Below are 18,104 nucleotides of genomic sequence, written 5' to 3' on the forward strand. Positions count from 1 at the left end.
TTTTAGTCATTTTCATCAATTGAATAAAAATACTGAAAAATACTATTTATTCTGAAATGTGAAATAAAATACATTTTGCTACCCTTTAAAATGTTATCGAAGAAATGTCTTCTTTAGCTGTGTTTAGTAAACAAATCACCGGGTGGTCAACAGGAAATAAATTTACTCTTTTACAGGAAATCAACGTAATGGGCACCAAAGTGCTGCGAAAGGTGACGCACTGCCTCTTCGATATGGACGGCCTGCTGCTGGGTGAGTTTGTGTGCGTTTGGAATGGACCTCTTATTTTAACAACTGAAATGTGCAACAGATACGGAGCGCCTTTATACGGAAGCGTCGAAAATGACACTAGGTCCATACGGCAAGACTTTCACGTTCGAAGTGAAGGAGCAAATGATGGGCCTGCAAACGCGGGAGGCAGCGGAATTCATGGTCAAACACTACGGCCTACCTGTACCATGGGAAGAGTTGGCCCAGCAGCAGCGCTCCAATACCGAGAAACTGATGCGGAATTCTGAATTAATGCCAGGTACCCCACTCCGTTCTGCTCTGCCGACCCGCACTTGGCGGAGATGAAGGCTAGAAGGTTAGCAGTACGCTTCAGTCTACAATGCTTTCCCTCCTTTAAAAAAGGCTTATTGCAACTCTGCTCTAGATCCTTATCAATTTGTATTTACTTTTGCCCGTTTCTAGGAGCTGATCGCCTTTTGCGTCACCTCCACGCCAACCAGGTGCCCTTTGCACTGGCCACCAGCTCCAGCGCCGAAATGATGGAGCTAAAGTTCACCGATCACCAGGAGCTGTTCGATCTGTTCAACCACAAGGTGTGCGGCACTGACAGCGAAGTTGCGAACGGTAAGCCCGCGCCCGATATCTTCCTGGTGGCTGCTGGCAGATTTGTAAAGCCGCCCGCTGCCGCCGACTGCTTGGTGTTCGAGGATTCGCCCAATGGTGTGGCAGCAGGCAATAGCGCCGGCATGCAAGTGGTCATGGTGCCGGATCCTCGACTGTCCCCGGAGAAGTGCTCTCACGCAACTCTGGTTCTGCGTTCCCTTGCTGACTTTAAACCCGAGCAATTCGGACTGCCTCCGTTCGAGGATTGATTTTTATTCCAGCTTAAGAAGCGTAATACAAACAAATATATATATAAATGGTAGTATTGTTGCCTTTATTCCAGCCTGGCCGACCGCCTCAATATTTTTGTGTATGTCGGGAGCAGCCTTGTTGGCTAGGGGCAAGGACACCTCTTTGCCGTTGCCTAGAGAGAAGAGTTTGAAAATATTTAAAGTTTCCAAGTACGTTGTATGACTTACCATAGCGGGCATAAAGACGGGGCTGGACGCCGGAGCACTCGCGCACTAAGATCGGCAGGTCTGGGTTCTGTTTCTTCAGATTTGGGTAAAACTTTTGGACATATTCCCTGGGAGGGTATATTATATAACGGGCATAACCGGAAATGAAGAACTCACCTGGCGCCCTTGGAGGCGACACCCTTGGGGTCTAGTATGATGCGAACTTCCTTTAAGGGGGGGTAAGGTTAATTCGGTGCAAAAATGCCCACTTTTCAAAAAAATGTTGTGGCGAAACGGCTAAAGCTAGCTTAACGAATTAAATACCATATAATAACACAACATTTGAACAGTTTGTGATAAATTTTGTATTGAAAAATATTTAGAGGTAGAGGAGTTATAGGGAATCTCCCGAGACGCCTCCAAAAAAAGTTGGTTTGCGGTGTACATCCTAACTGTCCACAGAATCATCCGATCTACAAAAATTATACCTCATTCGTTAAAGGATAAGTGTCCCGAGGTATTCTCGAAGCGTTTTTATTTTTAAAATTTTTTCCCTATTTTTTATCAAAATTTGAAGTCAAAACCCCGATTTTTGACTAAAAAATTAAGTTAATTTGTTAAATAAAAAATATAAGAAAATTAAAAATTAAAAAAAGCTCGACGAGAATACCTGTAGAATTATCTAAAGAAGTTATGTTCCAAATTTCAAACCGATTGGTTCAGTATATTTTTAGTTATCGTGTACACCGATTTTCAAAATGGCATTTTTCAGGAGAGCGCTTTAAACTTTGTGATTCTCATGCATTGAACACCAACCGACCTTCGTTCAGCTCCGCATAACTTCGTCAATTTTACTATGATTGATGTAAAACTTGGACACAATATTCTTAAGATATTGAACTTTTAAAATAAAAAATAAAAAAAAATTTACGCAAAAAAAAATTAAATACCTTACCCCCCCCTTAAATTTGGTGTGAAACGCTAGAAAAAGCAATGAAACTAAAAGCCGTTACTGTATAGGGTTGTCAAATACTAAGTAATTCGCATCAGTGCTTGTCAAACTTTAGGTAATTCGCATCAATGCGTTTAAAAACATTTTGTTAATAGTGGGATGACACTGCCGCATTAATTAGAGACTTCATTAAAGATTTGACAGCGCTATAGCGTTTTACACAAGTGCGAGCAAGACGACTATATGGCGCTCTAATGCATTAGAACAATGCATTAGCTACTTCATTGCCGCGGTAATCGATAGATCTACATATTATATACTAGATATTCGATAACAAAATACGGGTTTAATGAAGAAAATTGTAATTGAAAAATGTATTAGCCAGTTCATTGACAGTATGGTCTCACAATGAGAATTTTATTTTTATATCATTTCGCTTGTTTTTTGAACTGAAAATATATTAGAAAATTAGCAAAAATAATATGTTTTGCGGTAGCAAGGTTCTTGCGCTGTAAAATTAATTAAAATGATGTTTTTTGTAATAATTAAAAAAATTTTAAGTATTATAGGTTAAAAACATAAATTTAAAGGATTCTGCATTTATTTATGCAATAATACTTCGACGAGAAATTCAGAAATTCATAATAATACGCCGCGAATGGCGGCCGTTTTTTTTGTTTACCTTTTACGGTCGGTGTGACCGTAGTCGTATTACCAAAATAATCCAAGCAAAATTCAAGCAAAATTACACAAAATTACACATATAGTTGACTCTTTCAAGGTTCTAATGAAGTAGCTAATTAATGAAAACTGCATTACTGTATCATATGGGCATAAGGAATGTGAAACATTTTACGTTTCAAACTGTAACGTAATAAATTCGTTACGTTTCGCCACCTTTCAAAAATAATCGATAAATCAATCGATTAAGTATGACAGCTGATTGACAGCATTGTCATCACTACCTCCATTTAGTAAACAGAATTGCTCGAATTTTAAAGGATCGCAGTAAAACTCTAATTCAAGAAAATATGGCATCCGTTCATTGTCAGCTGTGGATGGGCAGCGTAAGTAGCCAACAGTATTATACAAAAAGATGGTAGTCAAGCCTCCTGCTTTGCCATTTCAGCTGGAGTCCTACATGACGGAGAACTTCATCATCGCCGCTTTTCGCAAGATGGGCGAGGATCCCACCACGGTGCGCTTGATGCGTAATAAATACACCGGCGAACCGGCTGGCTACTGTTTCGTCAACTTTATATCAGACGACCACGCCCTGGACGCGATGCACAAGCTGAACGGCAAGCCCATTCCTGGCACCAATCCCATTGTGCGGTTTCGGCTCAATTCGGCCAGCAACTCGTACAAGTTACCGGGCAACGAGCGGGAGTTCAGCGTGTGGGTGGGCGACCTCAGCTCCGACGTGGACGACTACCAGTTGTACAAGGTCTTTTCGAGCAAGTTCACCTCGATCAAGACGGCCAAGGTGATCCTGGACAGCCTGGGCTTCTCCAAGGGCTATGGCTTCGTGCGCTTCGGCATCGAGGACGAGCAGAAATCGGCACTGTACGACATGAACGGCTACATCGGCCTAGGCAGCAAACCCATCAAGATCTGCAATGCTGTGCCGAAGCCCAAGTCCGAATTGAGTGCCGCCCTTGGAGACACGAGCAGTAACTATGGCTACGGTTCCGGAAGCACAGCCGGGGGGTCGGATTTCTCGCAATACTACGATCCCACCAGCACATACTGGCAAGGATACCACGCCTGGCAGGGCTACTATGAGCAAGGTGGTCCCTCAATTACAGATGCCGCCGCCTACTACCAGCAAGCCATGTCGCAGTCGCACTCGAATCCGCAAACACTTGCTCAGCACGCAGAAGCCTGGAGCGCCCAGCGCAGTGCCCAGTACGAGCAACAGCAGCATACAAATGCCGCCGCTTCGAATGGGGCGGAGGGGGACTACGGGCTGGTGGAACACAAATTTGTTCTGGACGTCGATAAGCTAAATCGCGAAACTGCTGATGCGGATCGTCGCCTGTACGACGCTTTGGAGAGCTCAAAGTGGCTGCCCATAGAGCAGTTGGAGGTGTTCTAAGCCGCTGTTTCTACCATTTTAAAGTAATTTAAACCTGAAAGTACATGTTCACTCTTCGCCCTCTTAAAAAATAATTTCCATTAAATATAAAAATATTTAAGAAAATGTGTTTGTTTTAAGAAAATTAAATTTGAAATTAGTTCTTCGATAGACTTCGATAACGATAAGAAACTACGGCCGTTTGTCACATTTATCAAAACATTCGCCAATCTGGTCACATTAATTGAAAAAAAAGAAATTGAAAAGAAAATTGGGAAAAAGTTCAATTATCCTGCTCTCTGATGGCGCCCTTTAAAAGAGTGCGCCAGCCGAAAGTCACCACACAGGCTTTGCTGGACTTCGACCTGGGCGAAAGCTCATCAGACAGCGATTTCCTGCCTGACATTGATAACTGCTCCGATGGCTCAAAGGACGAGAGCGACGGAGACGGCAGCAGCGACGCAAGCAGCGGATCGGGCTCTGACGAGGACTCGGATGCTGAGAGCGAGGACTCGACGCTGCAGCTTCGCCAGCTGCTGGCTGAAAGCGAAGCTGCGGGCACAGCGGCGCCTCCCCACGAAAATGGCATCAATGGGATCGACCATACTGCGGTCGGAACCATTCGGGCCCCACTGCAGCTATCCAGTGCGCCCGCGAAGCGGATGTGCTGCGTTTGCCTAGGCGAACGCAGCGACGACGTCAACGAGATCGTCGAGTGTGACTCCTGTGGCGTATCGGTGCACGAGGGCTGCTACGGCGTCAGCGATAATGTGAGCATCTCCAGCACCAACTCCACCTGCTCCACGGAGCCGTGGTTTTGTGAGGCCTGCCGCGCTGGAGTATCGGAGCCCGACTGCGAGTTGTGCCCCAATAAAGGCGGTATCTACAAGGAGACGGACGTCGGAAAGTGGGTGCACCTCATCTGCGCCCTGTACGTACCTGGAGTGGCCTTTGGCGAGGTGGAGCAATTGTCCTCGGTTACACTTTTCGAGATGCAATATAGTAAGTGGGGCGCCAAGGTGTGCTCCCTATGCGACAATGCGCTTTTCGCCCGCTCCGGCGTCTGCATCGGCTGTGATGCTGGCATGTGCAAGACGTACTTCCACGTGACCTGTGCACAGGTCGCCGGCTTCCTCATTGAGGCGCATCACGAGGACGATGCAGCCGATCCGTTTTACGCCCATTGTAAGGTGCACTCTGAAAAGGAGATGATCAAGAAGCGGCGCCGAAATTACCACACCCTCCGTCTTAACATGTTGCAGCGAGCCAGGGAAAAGGAGGCGAAGACAACTGGACCCAACGAGGAACCCGATCCAAATCCAGCCCAGGCGAGAATTCAGCGCAAGCTACTTAAAATCCAGCACAAATACGCTCGGCACAAGGAGCTCAAGCCCATTCCGTGGGTACCCACACAGAAGATGTCGCGCTTGCTAACCACCTCCGCTTCGGCCTGCCGCCGCCTGTTGGCCAAGGCGGAGGTCATGTCGGTGGATGTGCAGCATCTGGAGCAGCGCGAGGCGCACATCAACGCTCTGACCGACATCCGGAAGAAGTGGCACATTGCGCCGGCCTTTAGCGTAGAGTTCACCGCCTACTACATGGATCGCATAGTGCGTATGGAGGACTTCCGAGAGCAGCAGCGCCAGCTCATCTCGCACAACGCCATCCTGTCCAAGGATCAGGATGTATTAAGAGCTCAGTATGACAGTGCTTTGGAAGAGCGCAAGGCTGTCAAGTCCACAAAAGATACTCTATTGGCCAGCATTAAGTCTCTGCACACTGCTCTGGCACAAATAATACCCAACATTGGTCTTCCCACCGTGGAGATGATAGCACATCCGCTGCCAGAGTCACATCCGGCCAAGACGAGCACACCCACTCCACCCCAGCGGCCCATCTCTGTGCCGACGGCAGCTGCTCTCAAGATGGGCGTGGGGTTTCCGCTTGGGCATCTAGGCCCGCCAGGCAGCAAGCTGGACGCGTCCCGCATGCTCAGCACCCATGCTAATAAGCACGGCAAGCAGGGAACTGGAAGCGTGGACGCCGCCCATTCAACGGCCTGCGGGATTTGTAAGCGAAGCAAGGATCAGCATTTGCTGGTCAAGTGCGACACCTGTAACCTGCACTATCATCTGGGCTGCCTGAACCCGCCGCTAACGCGTCCCCCGAAGAAGTCCAAGCAATATGGCTGGCAGTGCTCCGAGTGCTGCGACAAATCGGACGGTTCTGATGTTGTTACTGAAATCTCGACCGGGCCAAGGAAATCGCGTACGCGCTTCAACAAAGACGGCCACTTGGTGTATGTAGATCGGTATTCCCTGGACGATGTGCCGTTGCCTCTGGCCACCGCTCCACTGACAACTTCAAAGGAGGCAGCAGTGGCCAAGCGGCCGCTAAACAAATCATTGCCGCCGGCAACTACTTCCGAGACGGTCATTGAGGACCTGGCCAAGTCACCGAAGCGTCCCAGAATCCAATCGCCCCGTAAAACACCCATTAATGGTGAGTTAATGTGGGGAATTCACACTGCCAACGGTATCGGTGCTTTGTCCTTATTATCCTTGAATATAATTCCTAAAATTGATTCGGAGACTCCTCAAAAATTGTGAATTGTTTAAGTTTTTGGTGAAATATGCAAATGCAAATGCAGATATTTAGATCACAGAAATATATTTAGAAAAGAGAGCCATATAGGAAAGAAAATGAAGGAGCTGAAAACATGAAGGTTTCCTTGAAACAATTGTTTTGTTTCCACCTTTATTTGGTTCATGTTGTAATTTCTTGAAATAAATTTGGAATTAATCAAAAGCAAAAACATTACGGAACATGTAGTGCAAATACAAATATTTAGATCATATTAAATATATAAGATAAGAATCAAAAATTCGAAAGATAATGAATAGACTGAAAACTTGGAGGTTTATTTTGAAAAGCATAACAAAACTGTTTTATTATTCCTTATTTGGTTCGTGTTATAATTTCTTAAATTTAATTTGGAATTAAATAAAAACAAACAGAAGAAGAAAAACTAAATTACACAGCATGTAAGCTGGTTATTTTAAAACAACAACAATATTATGTATTAGAATATATGTAAAACCACAATATTTGCATAGTCGGTTCAAAATGTTACATTCAACTATTTGGCTTTGTTACGGAGTCCGAGAACACCCCTGGAGTAAACAGATGCGTGAGTACCGGGTACCTCATAACTGGGGAATATGCTTAGATAAAAATCATTTAAATTTAACCCTAATAACCATTATTTCTTGTCGTGATTCCTTTTCCGCCAGTTCCCGCTGCTAATGCCACGGCAGATACTGCTGCTCCTGCACCTATTGTAGCGCCCATAAACCTTTCTGGCTGTGAGGACTCCATTGACGACTCCAGCGGCAAGCTGTCCCGGAAGGGCAAGCGCAAGGACAAGCACAAGAATAAGCATAATCTGTCGTCGGATACCGAGAAGTCCATGGGCAAGGAGCACAAGCGGAAGCGGAAAAAGCGTGCCCACCTCGACGAATCGTCGTCTCACCTGGACATTGCGGCCAACTCCTCGGGCAGCACAATCAAGATCATCTTCAAGGCCCTCCGACTGCCCGGCGAGGATGCGCCCGAGTCGCAGTACTTCTACGTGCCGGCCAATGCGGTCCGATCCGTGGACGAGGCTTCGCGTCCCACCTCCGTGGAAACGGTCGAGGATAGTGTCCAGGGTGCGGAACAGGCTCTGACGCCGGTGGTGCTGCCGCCTAAGGTGCGGGAGCCCAAGGAGGCTGTCATACCCATCACTCCATCACCATCGCCCAAGCGCAAGGTTAGTCCGCGAAAGCAGAGCCCCCGAAAGCCACGTGTGGGTCGGCCAAGGGCGTCCAACACCAAACCGAATGTGGAGATTAACTGCTGCGTCTGCAGCCAGACGGGCAAGTCCAATCAGGTGGTAACCTGCGACGAATGCCATAGGCACTACCACTTTGCCTGCCTCGAACCGCCGCTGAAGAAGTCGCCCAAGATACGTGGCTACTCCTGGCACTGTGCCGACTGCGATCCCACTGACGAGGATGCACTGCCCAAGAAAAAGTAACTAAGAATATTTATTAACTATCTTTAGTTTTTTTAAGCCCGGACACAAAATATCTAATATAGTTTGCGATATTTGCAAAAAATTTCGAATTATACATAATGCCAAGATAATTTATACATAATATTTCAAATTAAAAAAAGTGTGTTCTTTTATATCATATTTCTGGGGAATCTTTCGGGATCACAAATCATGTTTGATTTGTTAAGTTAATTAAATTTTAGATATACGATATTTTACTCGTTTGAAAAATTGCGGTCTTTTACAGTAAAACATCGCTAGTGACAAAGTTCGGTCACACTATTTAGTGTACACCCTACAATTGGCACGATGGAGTATTTCCGCCCTAAGGAAATCTTATCCTTGAGTAATTTTAGAACTTAAAAAAAAAATCTGTTATTTTGTAAACAAAACTCTGGCACTGAGAGAATAATCAGGCAACAATTACGAATTTTAGATGAACCTCGTAGCCAGTCCCACATGCTTTCAGAGAAGAGAGCGCATTCTAAAGTCGACCTGGCCGCACAATGTTCTAATCCAGCGGCAGCTCAGAAAAATGGCCACGTAAAAACATAATTTTAACAGGCGCTGCGCAAGTACACAAGGTTCGGTTAGCTTACTGAATGAACGTAAACAAACATTAGAATATGCCACAGCGGCAAGCGACGCAGCATTTGGAAGCTGGAATGTGTGACGTGAACGGCAAGCAGTCAGATTAGGATCGTTCCGCTCCGGACGCAGTTGTTCCAGTGTCGCCACCATGGATGAGAAACTTAAGTATTCGCTGTTGCGCGGGGAGCTGGTGGACACACAGAGTATATGGACCAGGTGCGGAGAACTGGCCCTGACTCTCTAAGCATCAATATCTGAGAGTTCCGTTTTGTTGCAGGCACGAGAAGCGCGTGTGGTTTATCACCCTGATAACGGGCACCTGCATGCTGTATTCCACCCGCACAACCATGCCGCTGCTGGTGCCGGCTGTCGCCTCCGCTCAAAAGTGGACAAAAACCGACTCTGGCACTGTGCTCAGCTCCTTTTTCTGGGGCTACACCCTGACGCAGGTGGTGGGCGGCTATTTCAGCGATAGATTTGGCGGGCAGCGTGTCATATTGTGCGCGGCCGTCGGCTGGTCGCTCATCACATTCCTGATGCCCACAATTATCTGGTCTGCCGGTTCCATCAAGAGCTATGCCATTCCCTTCATCGTGGCCATTCGCATTCTGAACGGCGCCCTCCAGGGTGTCCACTTTCCCAGCATGATTAGCCTAACCAGTCAGGTGAGTAAGTGCCAAGCAGGCTTAATTAATCTCTCATCTAAATCTCCCATCTGCAGAACCTCTGCCCCAACGAGCGCAGCAGCTTCTTTGGGCTGCTCACAGCCGGCTCCGCCTTGGGCACTCTGCTCACGGGAATTATGGGCTCGTTCCTGCTTGACTACTTTGGCTGGTCGTATGTCTTCCGGGTTATCGGCCTGATGGGCGTCGCCTGGGCCCTTGTCCTACGTTACTACGCCATGGCTGGTGAGCGGAATAGGATCATCAACATTGCCACGCCATCTCGCCTGTGCGCAAACAAAAGTCCTGTGGAGACGACAGCCGTGCCTTGGCTGCGCTACTTCAGCCGTCTGTCCTTCTGGGCCTGTGTCCTGACGCACGCCTGCGAGATGAACTGCTTTTTTGTGCTGCTCTCGTGGCTGCCAACGTACTTCCACGACGGTTTCCCACACGCCAAAGGCTGGGTGGTCAACATGATTCCGTGGCTGGCCCTGCCGCCGTGCACACTCTTTGCCAAGTATTTGACCACGAAGCTACTCGCCCGCGAATGGCACACAACGACGGTGCGCAAGCTCATCCAGAGCTGCTGCTTTGCGGCCCAGAATCTAGCCTTGTTTGTGATGAGCCGCACCTCGGACTTCCATACGGCCCTCATTTGCATGACCATCATCATCGGTGGGACGGGCTTCCACAACAATGCAGTGACGGTTAATCCCCAGGACCTGGCCCCCATGCACTCGGGCAGCGTCTTTGGGCTAATGAACACGGTGGGCGCGATTCCTGGCTTCCTTGGCGTTTATCTCGCCGGCCACATTCTGGAGCTCACCCAGAGCTGGCCGATGGTCTTCAGCGCGGCGGCGGGCATCAATCTAGTGGGTTGGATAATATTTATGGTCTTCGGCTCAGCGGAGGCCATTGTTTAACATTCTCTCGGACATATTCCTAAACTTTTGGAAATAATCTTATTTATTTACGTTTATGTACGTGAGACTAGGTCCTTTGCAAAAAATTAAATTACTATTTAGTTGACGAGCGATTAACTGTCGTGAAGAGAATCGAAGCCGAATATATTGTACTTCGGAGTACTACCCTGCGATGCCTCGCTATCAGATAGAATCAAATGTTTCGACTCATTCGGTATATATTAATGTATATATTTAGGACATAGGTTTAAGTAGCAAAATCTTACTACTCCTAGCGTGATCAAATAAAAATGTTTAACTCCAGAGCTTCCGTTGTTTTTGGTCGCTTTTGCACCGAATCAACTAATACCAATCCTTAAGCCTTAAAAAACATTGTCCATTAACTAAGTGGATATTTATTTAAGGCCGGCCATTGTCAAAGATTCCATATTAAGCTATACTCTTGGACATGTAGGGCCCGTCAAGCTCATAGCCCAGCTTGCGGTAATAGTTCCTTGTGCCCACTCCCGATATGACCGCCAGCTTGGTGCTGCCGTGCTCCTCGCGAGAAATTCGCTCTGCCTCCTCCATTAGCAGCATGCCGAAGCCCTGGTGCTGGAACTTGGTGGGATCCCGGGCATTGACCGGCACCACTGACCCATACACGTGCAGTTCGCGAACAATGGAGCACGCACCCTTTAGTTCCGGCCGGAAAGTGTCCGGCGAGCACTTACGCAGTCTAAGGAGACCAACCAGAATGTCTTGCTCGGGGTCTTCATATGAGAGAAACGTTTCCCATCCGCCGTTGGCCACGTAGTCGCGGCGTATCAACTCAATTTCATACGGACGCACCTTGTTGTGGATTTCTTGGATTCCAACTTCACGCGTCCTTACGTCACGACAAGTCGTGCCCAGATCCTTCATGCGGGCCAGAGCCAGCTCGCGAAGATTGCCGTGCTCTACGCCAGAACTTTAAAGAAAAATATGTTAAATTAACCCAAAAAATAATTCCCAAGTCGCCAACTCACCTAACCAGCGGCATAGGAATGTCGCGCTGTACGCGGTAGACGCGAGTCCATGGTGGGACGAGTGCCAGGATCTTGGCCACTAGGTCAACTAGCATTGATGGCGGATAGGACTTGTAGCGCCCCGTCTTCCACAGCTCATACAGCCCGGTGCCGCGGATGACCAGTGTGGGGTAGATCTTCAGGCCGTCGGAGCGGAAGGCGGGATTCTCAAAATATTCGATGAACTGCTCGATGTCGCGCTCAAAATCAACGTTCGGCAGATCGGGCATCATGTGAGCCACGATCTTATAACCGGCATCCTTGCCCAGCTGAAAGCTCTCGCACACTGCCCGCACAGTGTGCCCCCGATTCGTATCCCTCGCCACGTCCTCGTAGACGGACTGAACGCCAATCTCCAGCCGAGTGCATCCATAGTTAAGCATGTCCGAGATGTGCCGCTTGAGGCAGTAATCGGGACGGGTCTCGATCGTGATACCAATGCACTTGGTTCGTGACTTCTCGGAGTAGCGAACTGCCTCCGCTACGTTGGCGCTGCTGTGACCTGAAAGGGCGTCGTGCAGGTTGCGGATGAAGTAGTCGCGGTACTCTTCTGCCAAACACATGAACGTGCCGCCCATCACAATGAACTCCACCTTGTCCACACTGTGGCCCAGTTGCTTTAGCTGCTCCACCCGGTGGCGGGTCTGCAGAAAGGGATCGTATCGCGCCCGGATTGCCCGCATCGAGGTAGGCTCATAGCCCGTGTACGACTGCGTCGAGTACTCAAAGTCGCTATCTGGGCCTCCGGGACAGTAGACGCAGATGTTACCCGTCATATTGATGTGCGGACAGCGATGTGGCTTACACATGACGGCCACCACAGCAATCTGAAGTGATGTATGTAAATAAATATATGTAGGTATTGTGAAATGGAGAATCTGACTTACCCCGCTAGCTGTGCGAATGGGCTTGGCCCGCAGCTTGGGGAGCAGAATCTTCTTGGCGTCCTGCGGCACGGCTGCTATGATGTCCACCAGACGCGGCGAGCTGTCCAGTCCGTATTTGGAGGAGACCAGCGACTTCATCCTGTTCAGGTTTACATCTTTCTTCGCTTCGTGCGCCTGAAGCAGCTCCTGGATTATTTCACCGATGACCAGCACCTGGCGCTCCTCCCGGCTCAGCCCGACTCCTGAAATAAGCGCAATGGTTAGTGGGCTGCCTTAAGGAGGTTATTTGGAGGCCCTGCAACTTGCCCAGCTTCTTCTTTTGCTTCATATTCCGTAGTTATTTCGCATAAATTGCACGTGTGACGCGGAGCCGCAGCTGTTTTGTTTTGGTTATCGGCCGATTGTCCTAGAGATGGACCAAGTGTTCGTGGCAATCGGTCGCAGAAGTTGCAGTTAGTAGGCGCACGGTCACACTGGCACGCACAAAGTGTTTTTTTGTTTTCGCAACATCGGGAGTTCTGGAAAAATGACTAGCTGCGTGCCAGCGCAGCAGGACAAGGACCAGGAGAAGTTGCTGGAGGCTCTGGCCTCCAGCAGCGACGAGATGGACGAACCGGATGATGCGGACAAGGACAAGCTCCAGCTGATCGAGCCCACGTTCTCCTTTTCGGTGTGTATACAACAAGCCCCAGTCGCCGCTCGTCCTCTTTAGCCACTAGCTGACGGTCGCAGTTGCCCTTCCTTTCGCTTTACAGAACAGCAACACCTGCTGGGTGTGCAACGGGTACTACGGGCCCAACTTCGGGGAACCGCTTTGTGGTGCCTGCCACGCCTTCCTTTACAACGCGCAGCGGGCGGAGGAGCTGCTGACGGAGCTATCCGACGACGAGGACTCCGGGAACGACGAGCCGCCGTTTAAGGATAAGCAGGAGGACGAGGAGAATGAGAACGACGTGGACATCATGGGCTTTGAAGATCTAGAGGATGCACAGCCGCCGGCTGTCCAACAGCAAGCGAATCAGCAGGCGGTGGTGGAGCCACAGGAACAGCAGCCTGTCGCCCAGCCTGCCGATCTGCCACAACAGGTGCCGCCAGAAGCGGCGCCCCCGCGCAGGGAAACGCCAGAGCGCGACTTCGAGCACGAGCGGGCACTGAATCCCTTCCTGCTGCCCGTCAAGCGGCCGCGGGCGACAGGTCCTCTGGCCCTGCCTCACTACATGCATGAACTGGCCGATGGACGGGCGCGCGCACACGAATACAACGCGGCCAGCGGCAGCGGCGCGAGTGGCAGTAGCAGGAATATCGTCAATATAATACCTGTCGAGGTGATGCTGAAGATATTCGCCTATCTGGACGACATGTCGCTGTGGATGGCCAGCGAGGTGTGCAAACAGTGGCATGACATCGTCGGCAAGAACACGGCGCAGGGCATGTGGAAGGCGTACATAAAGCAGCGCTGGCCGTTGTTCGAGAGCTTGGCCGACAATCCCGACTGGTACAAGCTGTACGGCGCTCTGATGTCGTCCTGCTTTTGCCGCACCTGTCTGATAGAAATGGGCGGCAGGGGACAGGCGGCAGAGCATCCCGATCTGCAGCTGGGCGAGCGCGAGCCGGGAAACGTGATGCGGTACAATTTTCTGCGGGGCGAGGCGAATCTGCTGAACAGCTACGACTCCGAGGGCATCTCGGCCATTCCACTGGACCGGCAGAATAACTATTGGCAGGCCACGATCCTGGGGCCACCGGGTAGCCCCTACGAGGGTGGTAAATTCTTTCTATTCATCTACTTCCCGGAGCGCTATCCGATGGCGCCGCCGACAGTGCGATTCCTCACCAAGATCCTGCACCCCAACGTGTCGCGGCACGGCGACGTGGGCATCGACATCTTTCAGCAGCACAACTGGTCGCTGGCGCTGAATGTGGCCAAGGTGCTTCTGTCGGTCCAGAGCCTGCTCACCGATCCGTACACCGAGGTGTGCATGGAGCCGGAGCTGGGATACATCTACGAGCACGAACGCGAACGGTTCGAGCAGCTAGTGCGTTCCTGGACCTGGAAGTACGCCATGTTCGAGCTGATTTCGCCGCGCTAGGCTCTAGGCCCTGGAAAGCGGCGCCCTAGGAGGACACTGGACTGAAAGTTGGAAACTAACCCCCTTTACGTTGTAACTACATATATGTCTGTGTATTTAGCTTAGTTGTGCCATTCGGTTTGTTTATTTTGGACTTTCTCCCTCTCTCTCACTTCACCACGTCCCCCGCCTAGGTCACAACATAGTCGAAATTACTTAACCTAATAATAAACGTAATCTCTAAGTTACTCCTGGCCTCTGCACTCCATTACTTCGTCCAGGACACCTTGGGGATGTCAAAGTGCTCGGTGAGGGTGTCCAAATGCTCGTTGAACTTCTCCACGCGCTCCTTGTGGGTTGTCTGCGCCTTGTCCATGATCCGCTTGTTGCGCATCTTCTCCTGCTGCTTCTTGCTGGCCAGCTCTGCCTTGGTCAGCTTGCGCTCGTAGCCAGCCGTGCTGGAGACAGCACTGGAGCTAGAAGTGGTGGCCACCTCTGCTAGTTGCTGCTCCACGCACGACCTTTGCAGCTCCTGCTTTTCCCTGTCCTTGCTCTTGTGCTTCTTCTTTTTCTTCTTTAGGTCAGAATCGTTCTTTAGCTTGAGCTTGCCCTTGGCCACGCAGGCGTACTCGTCGGACATGGCTCTGTTCTTTTTAAGTTTTTAATTAGAAGATATTTAGTCTTGATAAATTTCGTAAACAAACTTTGAGAACAACAAATGAAACAGTATGACCGTAGCTTGGATTTTTTAAAGATACCATTTGCGTTAGGGAATATACTAAAACATAGCGTTTGGTCAAATAAAGGATCTTTGAAATATTCCGTCGAGTTCTTTCCTAAATTTGTTTCCGTTTCCTTTCACTTAAAATAAATTTTAAAAAGAATTTTTATCTCATCTTTGCTCTGACCATTATCCAATAGCTTAATGATAAATTAAACCGATTTTAAATGTTTTGTATAAAATAAATAAATAAACTAAAATATTGAAAAGCAAAATCCAAAAATCATAGATAATGAATATTGCGTTTACTTCTCATCCATAAAATCTTATCCACTAAATTTCCGAAACTAGAATTCAACATCTAAATTACACTACAAAAATTTGTTTTTTTTCTACATAACAAATTATATTTCTTGTAAACATAAGCTAAAAATCTTTCAAACACTAAAAATGTCCAATATCTGCACAAATTTTTGAACGGTGCATAGATCATATTTAGATTAATGGCAGACCCCTCGTTCCGATCGAAGCTTTCCTTGGTTTCCCCACTTGGTCAGATAGTCAGTCGAAGCTCTCATTCGAAGGCATCAAGATGCGTCTAGCTCTGGTTAGTTTGATGGTCGCCGTGCTCCTTGCTTCTGCAACTGAGGCTGCCGTTTCCAGGGGCAACTTTAAGGATCCCGCCCACCCTGGAAAGTGTGTGGTTGACGGACTGGTGCTGAACGCCGGACAGCAAGCCCGTCATCCAAAGAGATGTGAGCGAATTTTGTGCTGGAATAATGGTGACGTAGAGTTTCATTCGTAAGTGTCATATTATTATCACTATGAGTATTTATTAATAATAAACAATTTCAGATGCGGTGCCGTTGGTCTGCCTCCCAACAAAAAGTTTGGAGATTACAAAACCCCAAATGCTGATTACCCTGCCTGTTGTGACCGCTATATTATAAATGCCTAACATTAACTAGATGAACATTGAATAAATTGAAAACAATTTTAATATTGATGTCTGTTTATAAATTACTACGGTCCTCTCGTTACCTCGAGCACCTGCCAGGTCATATACCTGTTTGTTTAGGAAGAAGTATTCTCATACTGCTGTGACCGAATTTCTGCTACGTCGAAATCTTCAGATCGTATTCAAATGTCTATATGTATGTATATGTTTAGCTGATAAAGTCAGCCTTATTAACGTTTAATCAGTAAAAAAATTACAAAAACTAACAATAAAATGATGTCAAAATATACAGAATTTAAGTTCGAATGCGCACAAACTAAAAACATTTTTTTTCCATTTCCAGGCTGTAAAAAACGTTGAAAAAAGAAACATTATTCATTCAATATTTCTTTCAGGCGTACAAGTACTAACTTTAAATAGCTCTAACTTTGGGAATAATTTGGATGGTTTAGCTCCTTTAACATTTTTTTTTAGATGCATATATTTGACTTATAGATAATCGAAATTCTATTCTTAAAATGTTTATGAATATGGTACAAATAAGTGTAACATTTTACTCTAAGGATTGGAGAGGTAATATTTATTATCCAAGGACTCAGAAAAGCTACAAAAGCAAAGTGAAAAGCCATCATTTTTATTTATTTTTCTAATAGTAATTTTACTTATTATACCCTTGTAGTCTCAAGTTTGCAACCAGTGTAATATTGATCATTATAAACAGCCGATAAGTCCACGTCCTTTTCAACTCAACTAGTCCCTTATTCAAAATATTCAAAAGCTATCTGAATGTAGTTTTGCAGAAAGAATGCTTTCCATTGTAGATGGAAATACTTTTATCTTATGGTTGTAAAAAAAGTCTGAAAATTATAGGAACAGATTTGTAGATATATGGTAATATTCCCGAATTATATTTTTATTTATTTATTTTTTTGTGTGCACTTATTTCGGGCTTTCGTGCTCTCTTTGGCGCTCTCTTTTAGACTCCCACGCCGAGGTCCGCGTGAAAAGCTCGCCGGACGCGAGGTGGTGCAGCTGGTGGACTTGTTAGCATTCCGCCAGTCCCATTCAGTTCAAATCTCAAATCCAACGACGGAGCAACACACCGTGTGTTGTGCTCGCTTGAGACGCGTTTGTAAATATTTAAAAAACATATTCATAAATGGCCTAAGTCGAACACTGTGCTCCAGCGAGGGATTCGGAAAATAACGGATTAATCTAGTGATTTGAATGAGAGGTTTCACACACGGTGACCAGTGCCAGTTGAAATTGTGTTTGTGGGCCTATGAAAAAAAATATTTAAAATCATAATAAATCTGTGTTGAAATATAAGAGTTTAAAATAAAAGTTAAAAAAAAAATAATAAAATTCAAAGTGCGAAGGTGAAAAATCCGCTCACTCTCTTTCTGCTCGCTCGCTTCCCTTTCTCTCTCTCTCTCGAACCCACGGTTTAGAAAGCTCTCTCACCTCGCACATGCGTGTGTGTGTGTGTGTGAGTGAGTGTGCTCGTGTTAGCATCCTGTAGCAAGTTCTTCACTCAAGGATAACAGTCGTAAAAGCACAACAATGTAATGAAAAATATCAGAAAATATCATCATCATCGCCATCGTCATGCTCACGGCGAGGCAAAAATATTACAATTTTATGTGCGAGTTTGTGTGTAATTCCCCGCCATCAGTGTATGCGTGTGTCTCTCGGTTTCTCTCAGCTCACAAACTTTAATGTCCTTCTTTGTCACTTAGTTTTATGCGACGTCGCCGTCGAATCCGACAATACGAGGGCATTTGCATACGATTTACGATTCCCGTAGCTCCAGCGACGGAGAGTCCTGCT

General features: G+C 47.3%; 10 protein-coding genes across 12 annotated transcripts in view; 7 read left to right on the forward strand and 3 right to left on the reverse strand.

Moving 5' to 3' along the window:
• The first annotated feature begins 102 nt into the window (after nucleotides 1-102).
• Nucleotides 103-1,156, forward strand: LOC108077340 (probable pseudouridine-5'-phosphatase). Of its 2 annotated transcripts, XM_070283430.1 has the most exons (4): nucleotides 103-121; nucleotides 177-252; nucleotides 311-529; nucleotides 694-1,156. In XM_070283430.1, the coding sequence occupies exons 2-4, from the start codon at nucleotides 189-191 to the stop codon at nucleotides 1,101-1,103; spliced, it is 693 nt and encodes a 230-aa protein (XP_070139531.1). In that variant the 5' UTR covers nucleotides 103-121; nucleotides 177-188; the 3' UTR covers nucleotides 1,104-1,156. The 2 variants fall into 2 exon arrangements, with proteins under 2 accessions (XP_070139531.1, XP_017026118.1); XM_017170629.3 differs by lacking the exon at nucleotides 103-121.
• ND-B8 (NADH dehydrogenase (ubiquinone) B8 subunit) lies at nucleotides 1,107-3,215 on the reverse strand. The gene is made up of 4 exons (XM_017170616.1): nucleotides 3,210-3,215; nucleotides 1,470-1,519; nucleotides 1,314-1,420; nucleotides 1,107-1,258 (listed from the first exon to the last, which is right to left on the reverse strand). Exons 1-4 carry the CDS (start codon nucleotides 3,213-3,215, stop codon nucleotides 1,107-1,109), a joined length of 315 nt encoding a protein of 104 aa, XP_017026105.1.
• Nucleotides 3,177-4,424, forward strand: Secp43 (tRNA Selenocysteine associated protein). The gene is made up of 2 exons (XM_017170730.3): nucleotides 3,177-3,311; nucleotides 3,374-4,424. The coding sequence occupies exons 1-2, from the start codon at nucleotides 3,276-3,278 to the stop codon at nucleotides 4,340-4,342; spliced, it is 1,005 nt and encodes a 334-aa protein (XP_017026219.1). The 5' UTR covers nucleotides 3,177-3,275; the 3' UTR covers nucleotides 4,343-4,424.
• A 119-nt stretch (nucleotides 4,425-4,543) lies between these two features.
• Nucleotides 4,544-8,509, forward strand: LOC108077425 (PHD finger protein 14). Of its 2 annotated transcripts, none has more exons than XR_011444359.1 (2): nucleotides 4,544-7,511; nucleotides 7,615-7,754. XR_011444359.1 is itself a non-coding variant. In XM_017170728.3 (2 exons), the coding sequence occupies exons 1-2, from the start codon at nucleotides 4,624-4,626 to the stop codon at nucleotides 8,397-8,399; spliced, it is 2,985 nt and encodes a 994-aa protein (XP_017026217.1). In that variant the 5' UTR covers nucleotides 4,544-4,623; the 3' UTR covers nucleotides 8,400-8,509. The 2 variants fall into 2 exon arrangements, 1 of the variants encoding a protein (XP_017026217.1); XM_017170728.3 differs by having other exon boundaries at nucleotides 4,544-6,823; nucleotides 7,615-8,509.
• Nucleotides 8,510-8,800: 291 nt separating this feature from the next.
• Nucleotides 8,801-10,898, forward strand: MFS18 (major facilitator superfamily transporter 18). Its single transcript, XM_017170721.3, has 3 exons — nucleotides 8,801-9,224; nucleotides 9,286-9,673; nucleotides 9,730-10,898. The coding sequence occupies exons 1-3, from the start codon at nucleotides 9,157-9,159 to the stop codon at nucleotides 10,591-10,593; spliced, it is 1,320 nt and encodes a 439-aa protein (XP_017026210.1). The 5' UTR covers nucleotides 8,801-9,156; the 3' UTR covers nucleotides 10,594-10,898.
• Nucleotides 10,899-10,948: 50 nt separating this feature from the next.
• Nucleotides 10,949-12,977, reverse strand: Elp3 (elongator complex protein 3). The gene is made up of 4 exons (XM_017170719.3): nucleotides 12,833-12,977; nucleotides 12,527-12,768; nucleotides 11,601-12,466; nucleotides 10,949-11,542 (listed from the first exon to the last, which is right to left on the reverse strand). The coding sequence occupies exons 1-4, from the start codon at nucleotides 12,852-12,854 to the stop codon at nucleotides 11,023-11,025; spliced, it is 1,650 nt and encodes a 549-aa protein (XP_017026208.1). The 5' UTR covers nucleotides 12,855-12,977; the 3' UTR covers nucleotides 10,949-11,022.
• Nucleotides 12,974-14,843, forward strand: morgue (modifier of rpr and grim, ubiquitously expressed). Its single transcript, XM_017170720.3, has 2 exons — nucleotides 12,974-13,196; nucleotides 13,282-14,843. The coding sequence occupies exons 1-2, from the start codon at nucleotides 13,053-13,055 to the stop codon at nucleotides 14,614-14,616; spliced, it is 1,479 nt and encodes a 492-aa protein (XP_017026209.1). The 5' UTR covers nucleotides 12,974-13,052; the 3' UTR covers nucleotides 14,617-14,843.
• On the reverse strand, nucleotides 14,704-15,329 carry LOC108077420 (protein FAM32A-like). Its single transcript, XM_017170722.3, has one exon. It carries the CDS (start codon nucleotides 15,233-15,235, stop codon nucleotides 14,864-14,866), a length of 372 nt encoding a protein of 123 aa, XP_017026211.1. The 5' UTR covers nucleotides 15,236-15,329; the 3' UTR covers nucleotides 14,704-14,863.
• A 536-nt stretch (nucleotides 15,330-15,865) lies between these two features.
• On the forward strand, nucleotides 15,866-16,316 carry LOC108077371 (uncharacterized). Its single transcript, XM_017170666.3, has 2 exons — nucleotides 15,866-16,117; nucleotides 16,172-16,316. The coding sequence occupies exons 1-2, from the start codon at nucleotides 15,909-15,911 to the stop codon at nucleotides 16,272-16,274; spliced, it is 312 nt and encodes a 103-aa protein (XP_017026155.1). The 5' UTR covers nucleotides 15,866-15,908; the 3' UTR covers nucleotides 16,275-16,316.
• A 1,051-nt stretch (nucleotides 16,317-17,367) lies between these two features.
• LOC108077334 (uncharacterized) overlaps nucleotides 17,368-18,104 on the forward strand; it is a 39,490-nt gene continuing 38,753 nt past the window's right edge. The window contains exon 1 of the mRNA XM_041775987.2: nucleotides 17,368-17,653. The gene's annotated coding sequence lies outside the window, so the exon portion shown is untranslated. The remainder of the gene's footprint in view (nucleotides 17,654-18,104) is intronic.

The sequence above is a fragment of the Drosophila kikkawai genome, chromosome 2L, assembly GCF_030179895.1.
Source record: "Drosophila kikkawai strain 14028-0561.14 chromosome 2L, DkikHiC1v2, whole genome shotgun sequence".
Classification (NCBI taxonomy): Eukaryota; Metazoa; Arthropoda; class Insecta; order Diptera; family Drosophilidae; genus Drosophila; species Drosophila kikkawai.

Excerpts from the sequence above, each read along its gene's own strand:
- LOC108077420 (XM_017170722.3), bottom strand. The coding sequence starts at position 15,235 with ATGTCCGACGAGTACGCCTGCGTGGCCAAGGGCAAGCTCAAGCTAAAG.
- LOC108077371 (XM_017170666.3), top strand. The coding sequence starts at position 15,909 with ATGCGTCTAGCTCTGGTTAGTTTGATGGTCGCCGTGCTCCTTGCTTCT. Across the intron at positions 16,118-16,171 it reads GGTGACGTAGAGTTTCATTC|ATGCGGTGCCGTTGGTCTGC; the intron begins GTAAGTGTCATA and ends AAACAATTTCAG.
- LOC108077340 (XM_070283430.1), top strand. The coding sequence starts at position 189 with ATGGGCACCAAAGTGCTGCGAAAGGTGACGCACTGCCTCTTCGATATG. Across the intron at positions 253-310 it reads TATGGACGGCCTGCTGCTGG|ATACGGAGCGCCTTTATACG; the intron begins GTGAGTTTGTGT and ends AATGTGCAACAG. Across the intron at positions 530-693 it reads GAATTCTGAATTAATGCCAG|GAGCTGATCGCCTTTTGCGT; the intron begins GTACCCCACTCC and ends GCCCGTTTCTAG.
- morgue (XM_017170720.3), top strand. The coding sequence starts at position 13,053 with ATGACTAGCTGCGTGCCAGCGCAGCAGGACAAGGACCAGGAGAAGTTG. Across the intron at positions 13,197-13,281 it reads AGCCCACGTTCTCCTTTTCG|AACAGCAACACCTGCTGGGT; the intron begins GTGTGTATACAA and ends TTCGCTTTACAG.
- ND-B8 (XM_017170616.1), bottom strand. Across the intron at positions 1,421-1,469 it reads GTCGCCTCCAAGGGCGCCAG|GGAATATGTCCAAAAGTTTT; the intron begins GTGAGTTCTTCA and ends ATACCCTCCCAG. Across the intron at positions 1,259-1,313 it reads CCGTCTTTATGCCCGCTATG|GCAACGGCAAAGAGGTGTCC; the intron begins GTAAGTCATACA and ends TCTTCTCTCTAG.
- MFS18 (XM_017170721.3), top strand. The coding sequence starts at position 9,157 with ATGGATGAGAAACTTAAGTATTCGCTGTTGCGCGGGGAGCTGGTGGAC. Across the intron at positions 9,225-9,285 it reads ACACAGAGTATATGGACCAG|GCACGAGAAGCGCGTGTGGT; the intron begins GTGCGGAGAACT and ends GTTTTGTTGCAG. Across the intron at positions 9,674-9,729 it reads TGATTAGCCTAACCAGTCAG|AACCTCTGCCCCAACGAGCG; the intron begins GTGAGTAAGTGC and ends TCCCATCTGCAG.
- LOC108077425 (XM_017170728.3), top strand. The coding sequence starts at position 4,624 with ATGGCGCCCTTTAAAAGAGTGCGCCAGCCGAAAGTCACCACACAGGCT. Across the intron at positions 6,824-7,614 it reads CCGTAAAACACCCATTAATG|TTCCCGCTGCTAATGCCACG; the intron begins GTGAGTTAATGT and ends CTTTTCCGCCAG.
- Elp3 (XM_017170719.3), bottom strand. The coding sequence starts at position 12,854 with ATGAAGCAAAAGAAGAAGCTGG. Across the intron at positions 12,467-12,526 it reads CCATTCGCACAGCTAGCGGG|ATTGCTGTGGTGGCCGTCAT; the intron begins GTAAGTCAGATT and ends ACATCACTTCAG. Across the intron at positions 11,543-11,600 it reads ATTCCTATGCCGCTGGTTAG|TTCTGGCGTAGAGCACGGCA; the intron begins GTGAGTTGGCGA and ends TTTTCTTTAAAG.
- Secp43 (XM_017170730.3), top strand. The coding sequence starts at position 3,276 with ATGGCATCCGTTCATTGTCAGCTGTGGATGGGCAGC. Across the intron at positions 3,312-3,373 it reads GTCAGCTGTGGATGGGCAGC|CTGGAGTCCTACATGACGGA; the intron begins GTAAGTAGCCAA and ends TTGCCATTTCAG.